This window comes from Schistocerca americana, chromosome 4 (assembly GCF_021461395.2).
Source record: "Schistocerca americana isolate TAMUIC-IGC-003095 chromosome 4, iqSchAmer2.1, whole genome shotgun sequence".
NCBI lineage: Eukaryota > Metazoa > Arthropoda > Insecta > Orthoptera > Acrididae > Schistocerca > Schistocerca americana.
The window spans coordinates 784,019,949-784,038,268 of NC_060122.1; the positions used below are offsets into that span (position 1 = coordinate 784,019,949).

Sequence of the window (18,320 nt, forward strand, 5' to 3'; positions counted from 1 at the left end):
GTACGAAGGCTCAACAAAACCAGTGACAAATCTGATGACCAAGTCTGCATGTTGCACATTTAAGTGGGTTTTAACATTCTATGCCAGCATTCCACCATTCCATTGCTTGTTGGGTGGTAAGCCGTGGCATGATGATGGTGAAAACCACAGAGGGTAACCAATTCTGAGAACAGCGTCGATTCGAATTGACGCCACTGGTTTGTGGTGACATGTAAAGTGCAGCCGAAACGTGTGATCCACGACGAAAGAAGTGTCCCTGCCACCATTTCCACAGAAATGTCCGATAATGGAACTGCCTCCACTGCAGTAAGGAGGTAACGGTACCCTCCCGACAGCAACAGAGGTCCCACGATGTCCAGGTGCACATGTGTGATACATAGGATTGTAAGTGAGATGTTTCCTACCACTTTGTGCATGTGTCTTCCAACCTTGGCCCCCTGACAGTCTAAGCACATTTTTGCGCAGCTACGGCCGGCCTTCCTGATATTTGGCCACATGAATCTGTCCGTCATCAGTTGGACACTAGCATTTATTTTCGGATGAGCCAACCCATGGATGCTGTCAAATAATTGCCATCACAATTTCTTAGGTACAAAAGGTCTCGGTTTTCCTTGTGATAAATCACACCAGCCTCGCAAACTCTGCCACAGGCGTAACCTGGATGTACTGTCGTAACGGAATTCCGCAAGTTGTTGGTCTGTCTCTTGCGCAGCAGCTAACTCACTTGTAGTCAATACCCTGAGAAATTGATTCCAACAGAGACAGGAAATCTGTCACGACGTTCGCAGCTCCTTTTATATGCTGCAGGTCTGTTGTGATTTGTGTGATGAATTAAAGTTGTCTAAATTGTCATGATGAACAGCCATCCTTGTTCCTACTGAAGAGAAAGTAATTGGCTTGTAGTCTGTGAAAACCTTGAATGGCTTGGCTTGCACTTGTGGCCGCAAATGTCTGACAGTTTCATAAATTTCCAGCAATTCCCTATAATAAATGCTACATTTAACTTATGACGATGTGAACTTACGGGAGAAGCGGCCCAGAGGCTGCTAGTGGCCTTCGACATGCTGATGTGGAATTGTGCCAGTGGTTTGCTGGCTGGCATCTGCAACTATTGCCAGTTGTGCCTGAGGAACCAGGTGTGCCAACATGATTGCCTGACATAGACGCCCCTTGGTCTTATTGAATGCCGTCAGCACCTCTGGTGTCCATTGCAAGGGTCGTTTGCCCACTGCATCCTTGCCGGCTAGTGCTGATGTCAAAGGTGCCTGGATGGTTGCCCCATTCGGCAGATGTTGTCTGTAGAAATTAACTCCTCCAAGGAACCAGTGTAGTTGGTGATAATTGAAGGGAGGAGGCATCGCTTCGATAATGGCAAGTTCATCTTGCAGTGGACAGATGCTGGCTGCTGTCATAGTATCCCAAGAATGGCACCTGATGTCATCGAAGTAAACACTTTGATTCATTGACCGAAATGCCATCTGCATCAGTGCGTTGGTAAACGGTCTTTAGATGCAGTTCGTGCAATTTCTCAGATGCCGAAAAGACAAGGATATCATAGACATATACAAAGCAGTACGGTAAACTTCTTACTACTTCGCCAAGAAACTTTTGTCAAGTTTGTGCCACATTTTTCAAACCAAAATGCATAGGGAGGTATTCAAATAAACCGAGTGGCATCATGACTGGCGTCTTCGGTGTATCAACAGGTGCTACCAGTATCTGGTGATATGCTTTCTGGCAGTCAGTGACACACAAAGTGGTAATGCCTGCCAGCGCGGGCGTAAAATCACTAATATGTGGTATCGGATAGCGATCAGGAATAGTACGGATATTGAGTGTCTCCACGTGGTCTCCAGGTCCTGTCTTTCTTCTCCACTAGATGACGTGGTGATGACCACGGGCTGTCAGTTCTACGAACGACTCCCGAGCACAAGAGTTCTTCGAATTCTGCCTTTCACTGCGGTGAAACGATAAGGAACTATGTGCCGCGGGCGCTGAGATACTGGTTGACCAGGTGTAGTCCTGATGTGATGGACCGTTTTGTGCTTAACTGTCTGCGCACATGGCACAGATTCGCAGTTTGGTGCATGTGGCGTTGCCTGTCATCGAACAGGCCTGTCATCGAACGTAGGCAGAGAACCTCATCCTAGGGTGCCTTTAATGCTCTGCTTACCCCGGCAGATGCTCGATGAGCTGATATTTCCTCCAACCGCATAATGAAACAAGAATTCTGCACCCAATATTACATTTGACATATCAGCAATCATGTAAGTCCATGGTAAACAATCTTGGAAACAGAGATGTACGTCTATGTGGCATTTTCCATAAGTCACATTGAAGTCTGGTTTGCTGCTGTGAGCCTTGGTTGAGATGGACGAAGCTTCACATCGCAACTTCTAACAGAAAAAATGCACTGACGTCTGGCCTGAGTCGATTAGATAAGCATGGCCATATTTAGCATCTGTGACAAAAAATCGGTGGGACAGCGAAGGTAAAGAAAAAGGACTACTCGCCAGTAGTTTCCTGTCAACGCTCTCACCTCGCAGTGGTAGGTGCTGATGTTCGTACTCACAACCGGTGGCAGCTATCACCAGCTGCTGTTGCCATTTGGGTGAGTGCAGGGTGACGTGCATCGCATTGTCTTGTTTCCGAGGTGACAGTGGGACCAGCAGATATTGTTTTTAGACACATTGCTATCTTCCTTGCTCTTCTTTTACGGGGTTGCTTTACCTCCGAGCAATGTCAATACCTGTCACTGCATGTTGTCAGTGTGTTTTCGTAGCTCATTCAATTGTTGAGTAACATATGTTTGTTGGCATTGGCACTGTATTGCTGCAGCTTCCTGAACATCTGTACTGCTGCATTCGAACGTCACAGACGACGTACACCCTGCATCTAATGAGGCATAGACTTTGTCAGCATGTGAGAGCAACAGCGAAAATCGCGCACCTCAGAAAGCACCACAACTGTTCTAACTGCCTCTGGCAACTGTGCGCGCCATACATGTTGCAGCGTCGTATCTGGCAACTTGATGTCGTCGCCTAAGCTTCAGAGGTGCCACCAAAATTCCGAAGGTGACTTATCTCCTCTCTTTTTCATCATGTAGTGCTTGTTGGATATGTTGTTGCACTCGCCGATGTAGTCATTCAAAGAGAACTGTTTAAAATGCGTACACTTCTGCATGGTGGGCAGGCGAAGTATTATATCTGCACTGTTTGTTGCTGTTTTACTGCCAAATGCACTAACAGCAATCATAAATTTGCTGTCTTCGTGTAGACTGCTATGGTACTGGAAAGTCAGATCAATCATTGCAAGACATAATTCCGGTTTCTCAGGAATGAACTGTGGTTGACGTATCTTCATCTTGCTAGTGTTATCTGCCTAACAACCGTTTCTTGATGCAATAGAAAAGTTTCCTGGTTTTCAGCGTCACATCATAAATCTTCAATGTGTTTCAATAAAGCGTCTCACCAATCTGTAGTACTCTGTGCATCACCCAGACACGCCGACTCTGCAGTAGACGATACTGAACAGTGCTGCATTTGCTCGTCTAAAACGGAATTCAGTATACGGGGTCACCACTTTAGCCAACTACAGCTTATCTCCATCTGCTAAAGAGATACAACATAGTAGTCAGGCAAAAACTTTTTATTTACTAAAGCTCGAACACCAGTCAACTGAAAAGTCGAAGTCAGTAGAAAAATTACTAATAACAATCAAAAAATAAACCAGATTGTCCGTGCAGTTGATGCCATAGAATAATGCTGCATTTCATTGTGCATTCGCAGATGTTCTTCTGGCGACTCCCACAAGCAGTTTGCTTGAACACAATGCAAGTTGTGTGCACAGAGTACAAACAATGTCAATCGTGATGAGAAGGCTTACACTCTACAAGCAAGTACCAGAAAGATGCTACTTTTGAACCATTCTTAGTTTGCTTTGCTTGCAGTTGTTGCCAACATTGATACAAAATAAGAGTCTCTGACCAGAGATAGTCACATTCCAAGCTAAAAATATCTTCTCTTCTATGGGCCATGTTAAACCTGGCAATTTTTCCCAACAGAAAGTTATCAGAACTTAAACAGAAAATTAGTGACTCCAGTTAAAGAAAAAAATGGAGGGGCAAAATTAAAACCAAAAACAAAGGAATCCATTAATAATTGATTATCTGGCAACTCTAGGATAGACTAATGTGAAGAACTGCAGCAAACCAGTCTTCAGACTGTAGACAGCAGCAGCAGCTTTCATTGTGTCAAAGTGCTTTTTGAAAGTCATTGAAAAGCCTGCAAATTGCTCTCATGTATTTATTAATTTATTTATTTATAGTAATAAACTTCCAGAGTTTCTGGCTTTCAGTGTGTTGCACTTGTATTACAAAATTTATTTTGCTTCAAGAACTATGTCTGCACTTTTCATGCGTACAATTTTTTGATGTGACCGGGTCCTGAATGTTTCTGGGACATGCTTACAATTACAGTGAATTGCCAGCTGCGAAGTTGATTGGTCACAATATAGGTTTTATATGTATTAGTTGCCTGAAATAGTTTCATATTTCTAAATGTGAGCCTAAATGAAGAAGAAACTGCACGAATGATTACGTAATATTCTTTGCATAGATTTAAAATTGTTAATGTGTAACAGATATTATAAGTCTAAGAATTTATTTGACTTTATTTTTGTTCTTATTATAGCCAAGGAGGTTACATTTTGACTTCTCCAACTCTTCAGATGAGAAGGATGAAACTGTGAGCAGTGGAAAGAGGTCACGGTAAGTGAAACGATCTTTTCTTGTTATATCAATGAGAAGTCACAAATGCAACACTGATAAAAAGAATGAGCCACCAAAAATAAAACATTGACCGTTAGACAGTCTTATACAGGATACAGCAGAATCGACTAAGCAGTTTTAAGGAGCAATAAAAAGTAAATCTGCATGTATAGAGAAAAAGTTTTTTTTTTTTTCTAAATTAGTACAATACACCATTTTACTTTCATTTAGTTTTGAAAATAATGTCCTCAAGATGGCGGCCATTAGCATCAATACATTGTTGTAGATGATCCCTGAAGTTTCAAGCAGCTCTTGCACACACATTGCGAGGTATGGCATTCACTTCATCAGTAATCCGCTCTTTTAACTCCGGTAGGATGTGAGGGCGGCTTTTGAAAAACCTTTTCCTTCAGATATCCCCAAGGAAAGTAGTCACAAATGCTCAAATCTGGTGACTGCACAGGCCACTCGAGATCACCCCTCAGAGATGAGGCGTTCCGGAAACATTTCTCTTAAAACATCAAGTGAAATTCAAGATGTGTCAGCAGTAGCTCCATCCTGTTGGAACCACAAGTCCTCTAGTCCATGTTCCTCAACAATCTCGTCCATTCTGGGTTGCAGAAAATTTTGCGACATTCAAAAAGCAGGAGATCCCAGGTTCGAGTCCCGGTCGGGGCACGCATTTTCATTTGTCCCCATTGACGTATGTCAACACCTGTAAGCAGCTAATGTTCATTTCATTGTAATTTCATTCTAATGAGCTGCATGGTCACCAATGGTATCTGTTCTTTCGTACATGTCCGAAAGGACAGATACCATCTTAGTATATTGAAAACTAACGTGTGGAGTTCACTGTCTTGGTCACTCCTTCTTCTCCAAAAACGTAAGGGCCTGTCATGCCAGAGTGTGATATGGCACACCACACTGTCACTTTAGCAGATTGTTGCGGCCTTTCATGAATAATTCAGGGGTTATTTTCAGCTTAGTAGTGAAAGTTTTGCTTATTCACGCACCCACTAAGATGAAAATGTGCCTCATCGCTACTGAAGAAAGCTGCATTCAGAGCGATCTGAGCAAGCATTTTCTCACACAGATTTTGATAGTTGGTGTAATCTGCTGGGTGTAATTCTTGAGAAATCATTATTTTGAAAGGATGGCACTTCAAATCGCATTGCAGAATCCTTCTCAAACTGCAGTCTGAAATCCCCAATGCAACAGCATATCGTTGAACAGAATGTTGTGGTGATTGCTGAACTGCTGTTCTCTCCTGCTGCACATTTTCTGGCATTCTGATGGATCTGCGTCGGACATGTGTATCTATTGTTAGTGTGCTACCAGTTTCCTCTAACTGCCGAACCCAGGACCGAATTGTGTTTGCATTGTTGTATGGAATGTTGAACTGTCACCGAAAAGCTCATTGTGTAGCGATCACAGATCTTCTGTTTTCATAATAAGTGTGAATGGCAAAATCACAATGTGCACCGGTCCAGACCATGTTGGCTACTGAAATGGGGTCAACGACTAAACAAAGGCAGACCACATGCAACTGCCTACTCCCACCACAGCGCCAGCGGTAATCAATAGAAACTGCTTAGTCGGTTCTGTCACACCCTGTAGTTAGTGATGATTGCTAAGCATTTGAACTATTAGTTGTCCTGTAGGGGCATCTGAAGTGTGTGTATATTCATATTTAATCAGGAACACTTCCTAACAAAAATTAATGTATTTGAATGCAGTGAAGTAACATGTTCAGATGTGTAATATTTTCTAGATCTTTATGCTGTGTTACATTAGAGTAAAATCTCCAATGTTCTGTGACCATCTCCATCATCTTTGTCAGGATCAGCTAACTCTCGTAATGATTTTGATGGACTGACTGATGGCAAGAGATATTGCAAATTGCATGATCCCTTAAACAAAGATTATTCTTAAGTGGACAGTGCATCTCTTGTATACACTTATTCCTTCATACATGGCTACTTCTTATAAAATAGGGAGGGTCCTAAGCACATGAGGCATAAGATCTATTTTATGACCACCCAAGAAGATAGATACTGTGCTCTGTTCAGGACAATCTTGGTCTCAGCATGTGGGAGTATTGAACATAATATGCTTTGTATAACATTTGCTTTCTTTTCAGTGACTAATTTTTGCATCATACTAGGCTTCTTAATATTTTTTTCATTCTGCCCACTGTGTTCTGTTACACTCCCCAGGCACTAGAAACTTTTCACTTTCTTTAGTACTTGCCTTCTAATACAACCATTGCTACTCCATCTTTTTGCTCATTCTCACAGTCACTTTACACTTCTTTGCATTAAATTTCTATCATTATTTTTCCAAGACTTGCTCCCACACACTTAGCCTTTTCCATACCTCTCCTCAATTTCCATCCACCATTGCTTTCATATTTTCATCTCTCTATCACACTTTCACTCCTACAATTATCTTATGTGTCACGGTGATGGAAAGTAATGGGTGTAATCCACTCACTTGCCTAAAAGCATTTTTCTGTTCTAACAAGTCTGTCTTGTCTACTACAACTTCTACACAACTCAAACTTCTGTGATACATTTCCTTTAACCTTCTCGTAGTCAGTCGTCAAATAATGTTTCTCATAAAGGTTTCCCAGATGTAAAAGATTTTCACATAACTGTTGGTTAAAGATGGAGAAGTAGTATTTGAAGTAGACTCCATCATATCTTTCTAACATGGTTAACAAGAAGATACTATAGTTTGTGTAAAGAGGCAGATAGACAATCTTATACAGGGTGTCCAGAAAAGGACTCCCTGGTTTCAAAATTAAATATCTCGAAAACAAAGATTGATAGAGGAATGCAGTAAACGGTATGTTTATTGTGGAAGCTGTAAGAAGTTTATACAGCAGTTTGAAATAATAGTTACAAAAGCTGCTAACAGATGGTGCTGTAATCGCCATACGTAATGCTTAGTATAAATAGTGATCCGAAGCCCAGACCGATCAGTTCCACTATTGAAACATGAAAGGAGGTTAGCGTACCGAAGGAAAAGATTAAAACCATGTACTCCATTGAAAACGCGTTTTTCTGGTGCTAGAGTACCACAGGTTAGAAGAGAGTCCTACGGCAACAAGGCGAAGTTTTCAAGTATGATTTAATGTTCCAAAAGGACCGATGCGAAAACCATTCGTACGCTCTTTGCAAAATTTCAACGAACAGGCAGCGTAACTGATGATCTAGTGAGGCATGTTGGCCGCAAGCAAACCGCAGTTACGCCTGAAAATATCGCCACAGTTTCTGGAATTATTCAGCGAAATCCAATGTCATCCGTCCGTAAAAATGCATCTGAGACTGGTTTGAAGCGTTCCAGCATGCAGAAAATACTGAGAGTGAGTCTACACATGTTTCCATTCAAAATTCAAACGCACCAGGCCATACCCGTACGAGCTGTGCAACAAAGGGTTGCCTTTGCTAATCACATGCTCACAATGATTGATAGTGAAGGATTTGATTTTGGCTGCGTCTGGTTTACAGATGAAGCACACTTCCACCTGAATGGGTACGTGAATAAGCAGAACTGGCGATTTTCATAAACGGCTTTATATGGGGACTATAATTTATAGTCTGTATAGATCATAAACTCTGAACATTCCTCGAATTTTTTTCTTCTTAATTCTTCAGTTATTGAGTCAGTGGTGTAGTCAATGTGTCGACAAGAGCCGTTTATGATGATGAAACAAGCAGATTTCCTCCTGAAGAACAGACCATCACATCAAACTTAATCAAAGTTGAAATTAAAGGAGTAGCAGTAGAAAATAGTCAATATGCGTATTTCTCTGGCAACATTACAAATTTGCAGGTATATCAGCTCTCCATTTAGAGGAACATTATTGAGGTAACTAGTCCAACATCAGCAAACAATGCCATAACAGTGTATCTGTCTTCATAGAAACAGATAAAATGTACATCATAATCATCATCAGTATATATAGATTCCAATGTTATCAGATAATTTTAGAATTTCTCATTCAGTTTCTTTGGAGGCCATATAAATTTCTCTTTTTAGGTAACATATTTTATTTGTATAATCATCGTTGAATGAGTCTGGTTGCTTGCAGATTGCTGTATAGAAATGCTGTCTTAACATCAAAAGTTTTACTTGGATTTTAGTCTGATCCTTACTCTTGTTCAAGACCTCTTGCAATATGCAATGACAGGTTAAAGGTTTTGCATTCTTTAGAAGTCCTACGAGACTTGGTTTCCAATCTTATTAAGGGTTTGTATTCATCAGACATGGTTCTAGACCATGTTTTGTCTTTAAGGCATCTGAAATAGAAATGTCTTCTGTTTCCACTATCATGCCAAAGCTTGTGTTAATAATGCATTGCACTGGATACATGTCATAGTCTGCAAATCTGATGGGTGGCCTAAAGTTTTGTCAACTTGCATAGTTTTCGTGGTAATCAAATGATATGTTGCAGTCTTTAAAGACATCACAGGGTGTATCATCAGGTACCTGGTTTCCATGTGGATGCTGAATTTCATTCTTCTTTTCTTTAACTATAGTAACGTCTTCTACTACTAGTACTACTACTCCTCTCACATAGCCACTGCCTCTGGGTGCTTGTGTGAGTGCATCTTTCCTATTTCTGAAATATTTCCTATTTCTGAAATATTTTCAGCATTCTCTATTATTGTGCTTGTCTGCGGCTCATCGCATCCTGTCTGCAGCTCATCGCATCGTATGTGTTGAGCAGTAATCTGTGCTGTAAATATTGTTGTTATTCTATCTTTGACTTGGCTATTGTTTGACTTCCTGCTGTAATATTTATAACTGAAAAAAATTCAATGCACGTCTTCAGTTGTTGAATCTGATTTTTTGCAACAATGTTTCTGATTGTTTAAGCATTTGACAAGCTGATGTGCAGTTTGCTATTTTACCGGTTATGTTTCTGCTGACATTCTAATCTACGAAGACCTGCACCTCAAGACCTTGCTCAGTCCAAGAATACATATTGTTCAGTTTCTCCTAATGGTTTAACCTCCTGTCCAGTTGCTACTGAGCACAACTTCTTTGATTCTAATATTAAGTGTAGTTTGAATCACCAATAGATTCAACTGACATTTCTTTGATGTTCCTCTGCTAAATGTTCCCTTTGTGAATGGAGAATTCAATGATAATAGACAAAATTTTCTGTTGATGAACTTAAAATCAGCTAACTGATTTTTTTCTGGCTGTACTTTGACAAGCGACAAAATAATTCTGTGAATTTCATTTACAGACATTAACTTGCTAGCTGACTCCCACCTGGGGAGCAGCATGTGTTATTACACCTCTTCCAGTATTCTGGCAGATATGTCCGCCTCAAATTGAATTTGCCCAGTGGATTAATGAGGGCCTATGTGCCAGATAGTGTGGATGTGCTTTTTTTTTTTGGTGGTTTCCTACATCTGACGAGGTGAATACTGGACTGTTACCCATATCCTGCTTCAGTTACATGATTCTCAAACATTTGAAAAAATATTCACACACTTTTACATTGATAATGCTACATGTAGACAGTTGGGGTACATGTATTCCACCGTGCGGGGAGGGGGGAGGTGGAAATGGGATGGAGACAAGAAGGGCATCCTGCCACCTCTTAAACTAACAATGCCAAATCCAAAATTAATCTCACCAAACCTGTGCAGATATGGGACAAAAGCGAACGAAAAGGGAAAAGAATTTGCTATTTGACATTACTTTGGACTATTTGCTGATTTACAATGCATTAATGACCTGTGCATGTGCTCCTTTATAAAAGATGACAAATAGTTACGTATCCAATTTTCTACTTCCATGTATCTTGCCCATAACCCCCCCCCCCCTGCGGTGAACCATGGACCTTGCCGTTGGTGGGGAGGCTTGCGTGCCTCAACGATACAGATACCCGTACCGTAGGTGCAACCACAATGGAGGGGTATCTGTTGAGAGGCCAGACAAACGTGTGGTTCCTGAAGAGGGGCAGCAGCCTTTTCAGTAGTTGCAGGGGCAACAGTCTGGATGATTGACTGATCTGGCCTTGTAACATTAACCAAAACGGCCATGCTGTTGGGGTACTGCGAAGGGCTGAAAGCAAGGGGAAACTACAGCCGTAATTTATCCCGAGGGCATGCAGCTTTACTGTATGGTTAAATGATGATGGTGTCCTCTTGGATAAAACATTCCGGAGGTAAAATAGTCCTCCATTCGGATCTCTGGGCGGGGACTACTCAAGAGGACGTCGTTATCAGGAGAAAGAAAACTGGCGTTTTACAGATCGAAGCGTGGAATGTCAGATCCCTTAATCGAGCAGGTAGGTTAGAAAATTTAAAAAGGGAAATGGATAGGTTAAAGTTAGATATAGTGGGAATTAGTGAAGTTCGGTGGCAGGAGGAACAAGACTTTTGGTCAGGTGATTACCGGGTTATAAATACAAAATCAAATATGGGTAATGCAGGAGTAGGTTTAATAATGGATAAAAAAATAGGAGTATGGGTAAGCTACTACAAACAGCATAGTGAACGTATTATAGTGGCCAAGATAGACACAAAGCCAATGCTTACTACAGTAGTACAAGTTTATACGCCAACTAGCTCTGCACATGACGAATAAATTGAAGAAATGTATGATGAGATAAAAGAAATTATTCAGGTAGTGAAGGGAGACCAAAATTTAATAGTCATGGGTGACAGGAATTCGGTAGTAGGAAAAGGGAGAGAAGGAAACATAGTAGGTGAATTTGGATTGGGGCTAAGAAATGAAAGAGGAAGCCGTCTGTTAGAATTTTGCACAGAGCATAACTTAATCATAGCTAACACTTTGTTCAAGAATCATAAAAGAAGGTTGTATACATGGAAGAATCCTGTAGATACTAAAAGGTATCAGATAGATTATATAATAGTGAGACAGAGATTTAGGAACCAGGTTTTAAATTGTAAGACATTTCCAGGGGCAGATGTGGACTCTGACCACAATGTATTGGTTATGAACTGTAGATTAAAACTGAAGAAATTGTAAAAAGGTGGGAATTTCAGGAGATGGGACCTGGATAAACTGACTAAACCAGAGGTTGTACAGAGTTTCAGGGAGAGCATAAGGGAACAATTGACAGGAATTGGGGAAAGAAATACAGTAGAAGACGAATGGGTAGCTCTGAGGGATGAAGTAGTGAAGGCAGCAGACGATCAAATAGGTAAAAAGACGAGGACTAGTAGAAATCCTTGGGTAACAGAAGAAATATTGAATTTAAGTGATGAAAGGAGAAAATATAAAAATGCAGTAAACGAAGCAGGCAAAAGGGAATACAAACGTCTCAGAAATGAGATCGACAGGAAGTGCAAAATGGCTAAGCAGGGATGGCTAGAGGACAAATGTAAGGATGTGGAGGCTTATCTCACTAGGGGTAAGATAGATACAGCCTACAGGAAAATTAAAGAGACCTTTGGAGAAAAGAGAGCCACTTGTATGAATATCAAGAGCTCAGATGGAAACCCAGTTCTAAGCAAAGAGGGGAAAGCAGAAAGGTGGAAGGAGTATATAGAGGGTCTATACAAGGGCAACGTACTTGAGGACAATATTATGGAAATGGAAGAGGATGTAGATGAAGATGAAATGGGAGATATGATACTGCATGAAGAGTTTGACAGAGCACTGAAAGACCTGAGTCAAAACAACGCCCCGGGAGTAGACAACATTCCATTAGAACTACTGACGGCCTTGGGAGAGCAAGTCCTGACAAAACTCTACCATCTTGTGACCAAGATGTATGAGACAGGCAAAATTCCCTCAGACTTCAAGAAGAATATAATAATTCCAATCCCAAAGAAATCAGGTGTTGACAGATGTGAAAATTACCGAACTATCAGTTTAATAAGTCACAGCTGCAAGATACTAACGCAAATTCTTTACAGGCGAATGTAAAAACTGGTAGAAGTTGACCTCGGGGAAGATCAGTTTGGATTCCGTAGAAATGATGGAACACGTGAGGCAATACTGACCCTACAACTTATCTTAGAAGAAAGATTAAGGAAAGGCAAACCTACGTTTCTAGCATTTGTAGACTTAGAGAAAGCTTTTGACAATGTTGACTGGAATACTCTCTTTCAAATTCTAAAGGTGGCAGGGGTAAAACACAGGGAGCGAAAGGCTATTTACAATTTGTACAGAAAGCAGATGGCAGTTATAAGAGTCGAGGGGCATGAAAGGGAAGCAGTGGTTGTGAAGGGAGCGAGACAGGGTTGTAGCCTCTCCCCGATGTTATTCAATCTGTATATTGAGCAAGCAGTGAAGGAAACAAAGGAAAAATTTGGAGTAGGTATTAAAATCCAGGGAGAAGAAATAAAAACATTGAGGTTCGCCGATGACATTGTAATTCTGTCAGAGACAGCAAAGGACTTGGAAGAGCAGTTGAGCGGAATGGACAGTGTCTTGAAAGGAGGATATAAGATGAAAATCAACAAAAGCAAAACAATGATAATGGAATGTAGTGGAATTAAGTTGGGTGATGCTGAGGGAATTAGATTAGAAAATGAGACACTTAAAGTAGTAAATGAGTTTTGCTATTTGGGGAGCAAAATAACTGATGATGGTCGAAGTAGAGAGGATATAAAATGTAGACTGGCAATGGCAAGGAAAGCGTTTCTGAAGAAGAGAAATTTGTTAACATCGAGTATTGATTTAAGTGTCAGGAAGTCGTTTCTGAAAGTATTTGTATGGAGTGTAGCCATGTATGGAAGTGAAACATGGACAAGAAGAGAATAGAATCTTTCGAAATGTGGTGCTACAGAAGAATGTTGAAGATCAGGTGGGTAGATCACGTAACTAATGAGGAGGTATTGAATAGGATTGGGGAGAAGAGGAGTTTGTGGCACAACTTGACTAGAAGAAGGGATCAGTTGGTAGGACATGTCCTGAGGCATCAAGGGATCACAAATTTAGCATTGGAGGGCAGCGTGGAGGGTAAAAATCATAGAGGGAGACCAAGAGATGAATACACTAAGCAGATTCAGAAGGATGTAGGTTGCAGTAGGTACTGGGAGATGAAGGAGCTTGCACAGGATAGATTAGCATGGAGAGCTGCATCAAACCATTCTTAGGACTGAAGACCACAACAACAACAACCACCACCTATATAAAGATTCAGATGTTCACAAGCTAATTCATTTGCGGAGTTATTTATGCAGTGGACTCTGCTGACTTTAAAGATGAGTAACCATTTTAGCAATGTTTCAGAGAGTGCAGTTGAATAGACAACTTTTTCACGCAACGTGCTTAACATGAATGACCAATTCTCTGCTTAAAGAGTAATTATTACAAGAATACATGAAAAACTGTAGATGTAGATGAACATTGTGCACAACATATAACAAAATATGAATAAAGAAAAACAATTATAACTCTCAACAGATCTGCTGTCTAAGATTCCAGAAAAATACAAAGAAATAACAAATTAAGAGTGGTTTATTTCTACCTTTCTGCTCATTTGGAACAATGTATGAAATTTAAACAAGTTGGTTGCAGTTATAATGTATAATTTCAATATGTTTCAGGTTATCGTCAGATGATGAGATAAGCTCGGAAGCAAAAAAGAGGAAGAGTGTGAGATTTTTTTCCTCTTTGACACAGGAATAAGTGTGTTCATACTGGACTTTTTACATTTGTATATAAATTCTTTAATCTTACTTTTTGTAGCTGTAAAATAATGACTGAATACCACGCTTGTACATGAACTGCCTTATTTTACCTTTTTTATCTTTTTATATGTCCTACAAGTACAAACAGTGTGATGTGTGGAACACAGAAATAAAATGATGGAAGGGTTGGAGATGAACAACATCTATGATGTAGGAATGTTGGGATTCGTAGTAGAGTTTTACACGTGTATAGGGCAATTTAAATTATCTTAATACTGTAACATAATGACCATCACTGACTGAAAGCAATTTTTGTAAATAAATTATTTTATATTTTGTATGTGATGCAACAAAATTTCTTTTATAAAACTTGACAATTTTTGTTTTGTTATAATCTGTCACAAAAGATGAAACATTTTATAATATTGAAAGGTTGTTTCTATCAGTGATCTCCTGCTTTTGCTACACTGAAATTTCAAATTTTTATAAACCATATTTTGTTGTAAATAACAGCTTATATGTATAAAATAAAAATAATTTATGCTGAATGCAGAATATTTAAAATGTTTTATTAAAAAATAGTATTTTCACCGAGAAAACGCGAATTAGATACGATTGCATGATGACAGATTCCTGCTTCATAAGCTATCAATCACTTAGCGTTCACAGATACGCTCTACTCCACATTCTCATTTCCGTATGCACCTGGAGATAGTTTTAACTGCAACTATTTCCAAGCTTCTCTTGCAGAATACATCTTGTTAAATGATATAACAAGAGTCTTTTCTTAGAAACTGTTGGTCCTGAATGCATCAGTTATTTGTTGACTTGGTAATAGTTCACAGTACTCTAGCATAATAGCATACCTATGAAATTGAGAGTGAAACTTATTTGAACTTTTATATAAGTTAATCCAATAACAGTTAATGCCAGCATCACTGATGCGTCAAGACTAAATACAGATTTTGTGAAGGAAGATCAGGGAGTCCTTTAATATTTTATAAAACTGAGAAAAGTGTGTCATTTAAAAGTTTTGAATACTTGAATATAGTAGTGCTGAATCCCAAAGAAACTAAGTTTGTAGCTTGTAAATTACAGTCATTTTATGCATCTAGAAGAGGAGTAATGGGGCTTTCTTAAACTTTCCAGGCTTTATATATTGCTCCATTTTCCGAAATCAAGGCATGACAGCATGTAAAAACAAATCTAATATAGCATCACGTTATATACTTGGAGAAATTGTTCCACTTCAGAGGCTAACAAAATTTTTAAAAAAGTTGGCATACAACAATAGTTTGTTGAGAAACTGAAATGACTTTACAGCAGGTATGCACAGAACACCTGTGGCCTGCCCCTCACTTGTGAACTTTGTTCTTTAGAGCCACTCCAATCTCACAGGCATTGGGGTAGGATCATCCTAGTGTTGAATGGCAAGACATTCTGAATGTACTTGATCTGTCAACGTTACCCTTATCGCAAATCAAACAGTGGACACATCGGGTAGGAACTTCAACAATGTAGGAAAAGACAGATTGCTACTTACCGAAAGAAGGCATGACCCGCGAACTCCAGTATCTCAGGCTGGAATGCAACCACCACGTGTGATACAAGTAGGTCCACGGTAGATACGTTTGCAGACTAGGTTAGGGGGTTTAGTGCCTGCCTGTGAAAACCTTGGTGAGACTGTAATATTTCTGGCTTTGCAGCCATCATATTCGCCTACAAGAAGCTCCTTTTAGAGCAATTGAGAAGGCAGCTGTGGCAAGATGACATAATGTGGTGTGAGGTACCAATGACAGATGATTTGTTCAGTATGGATAATGTGAGAAAGACCACCTAAATCGTGGTCCTCTATGATTGGCTGCTGCATTCGCAAGTTGCGCGCCAAAATACAATCTTCTAATGTTAATATTAGTCAATCTAAACAGCATATTTTCTTGAATTTCAAATTAAAGTGTTTCCATTATTTCGCAAGTACAGGGTGTTTGTAAAGTCTAGGAACACTTTCAATTATTTATTGCACAAGAATTAAACATTGTATGGACGTCATACATATTGCATTTTGAAGAGAAACTCTGAAAGTTTTTTTACAAACATTTGATATGCGAATCTTGAGTGACCCGGCAGATGCCAATATGGTAATCCAATCCTTGCCATACCCGTCCCAGCATGTCTCACACTGGGACATCCACTTCTTTTTTCCAGGCACAAGCAACCCATCGTAACGAATTTGTTGTGCCAGTTGTAAATGGCCTTCCTTGTTGGTTGCTTCTTACTGTACTTAGTTCTAAACATCTATTGAACAGCTGTAGCACACTTGTTTTTGTCAAACTTTAACAAACAGAAAGCTCGCTATGCACCTGAACTTGCCATGTTTGCAACTAGCCCTGACTATTGGCAAATTACCAAACTACGCTGTGGTTGTATACATGAGAAAAAACTTTCAGGGTTTCTCTTAAATACGACATATGCATTGATATCTGTGCAATGTTTGGTTCTTGTGCAATAAATAATTGAAGGTGTTCCCGGACTTAATGTACACCCTGTATTAATAACCAGCAGAATAATAAAAAACGAAAAGGCAGACAAACCACTGTGGTGATCTTTGGATCGCGCCTAACTTGGATGGCGGGCGAAGTGGTTCGGCTGTAATATCAGAGTTGGTTTGGCAGTCTCGGAGGATGGACATGCTGTCCGCTGCAGTCAGTTACAGGGTGTATACGGGCACAAGGAAAAAAAAAATCCCGGATATTCCGTTTAAAAAATATGCTTTTTCCTGGGCGAAAATGCACTTTTTCCATGCTAAGTGACAGTAGGTTTTCCGTAGATTTTTCCTCGGAACTGTAAAACTTTTTATACACTCGTTAGAACACCCCCCCCCCCCCCCCCCCAAAAAAAAGGGGGGGGGGGGGGAACGGATGACAGTAGTTATGGAAAGACTTTTAATGGAGAAGGGGGGGGGGAAGAGAGAGAGAGAGAGAGAGAGAGAGAGAGAGAGAGAGAGAGAGAGAGAGAGAGAGAAAAGTAGATCTTTGACTTGCAGCAACATATACGCTGCATATTTTCGTATTATGAAAGTATAAATTCGAATTGCACCAAACACAGCGTGTTAGTTTCCAGAACGTTGAAACAGAGGTTGCCATGTCCTTTTGTATGCCAATCATATCTCATGCCACGTGATCTCGCCAGCCGATGACAGCAGATACTCAGAGCTTAGGACACGTGTTATAGTCAGCCAATAGCTAAATCACTGGTTACGTTGAGCGAAATATCAAAGAGGAAAAGTTAACGGATAACATTAATATACATAGAATAACTACAAGAAAAGCTAAGTTTTCTCATATAATATTGGTCTCTAAGGTTAACAAGCTACAACAGAAGCTAAGCTTTCACATGTGATATTGATCTTTTTTTGCGCATGTTATACGAGGGTTGTTTTTTAAGTAAGGGCCGTTCGCACGTATAGTCCCGTAGTTCGCGCGGACGCAGCAACAAGCCACCACGCCACTTGCCGGCATCCTTCCCGTTCACACTGATGCAAGTTGCAGCTCTGTAGCTGACGTGTACGCATCGCTGTGCTACGTTATAATGTTTATACGATTATTGAATCGCCCGCCGCGTCTGAGATACGGTCAGTGATATGTTTTTTGACCGCGAGAAGCCTATCAGCTGCAGAAATTCATCGTCAGTTAACAGAAGTTTATGGCTTGAATGCAATGAGTGAAGGTAAAGTGCGTCAGTGGGTTAGAGAGTTTAAAAATGGCCGTCAAAACGTCCACGACGAAGAACGCTCAGGCCAGCCCCCTGTGATCACTGATGATTTGGTGGCTGCAGTCGAAACAAAGATTCGTGAGGACAGAAGATTCACAATTTCCACTCTTTCTTTGGAATTTCCACAAGTTTCAAGATCGGTTTTGTAC

The 18,320-nt window shown here is 40.3% G+C and overlaps 1 protein-coding gene across 1 annotated transcript in view; it reads left to right on the forward strand.

The window, feature by feature from the left end:
* Positions 1-14,774, forward strand: part of LOC124612459 (chromosome-associated kinesin KIF4) — a 300,348-nt gene extending 285,574 nt beyond the window's left edge. The window contains exons 18-19 of the mRNA XM_047140687.1: positions 4,692-4,768; positions 14,317-14,774. Coding sequence (XP_046996643.1) covers positions 4,692-4,768; positions 14,317-14,398 — 159 coding nt within the window. The 3' untranslated portion in view covers positions 14,399-14,774. The remainder of the gene's footprint in view (positions 1-4,691; positions 4,769-14,316) is intronic.
* Positions 14,775-18,320: the final 3,546 nt, after the last annotated feature.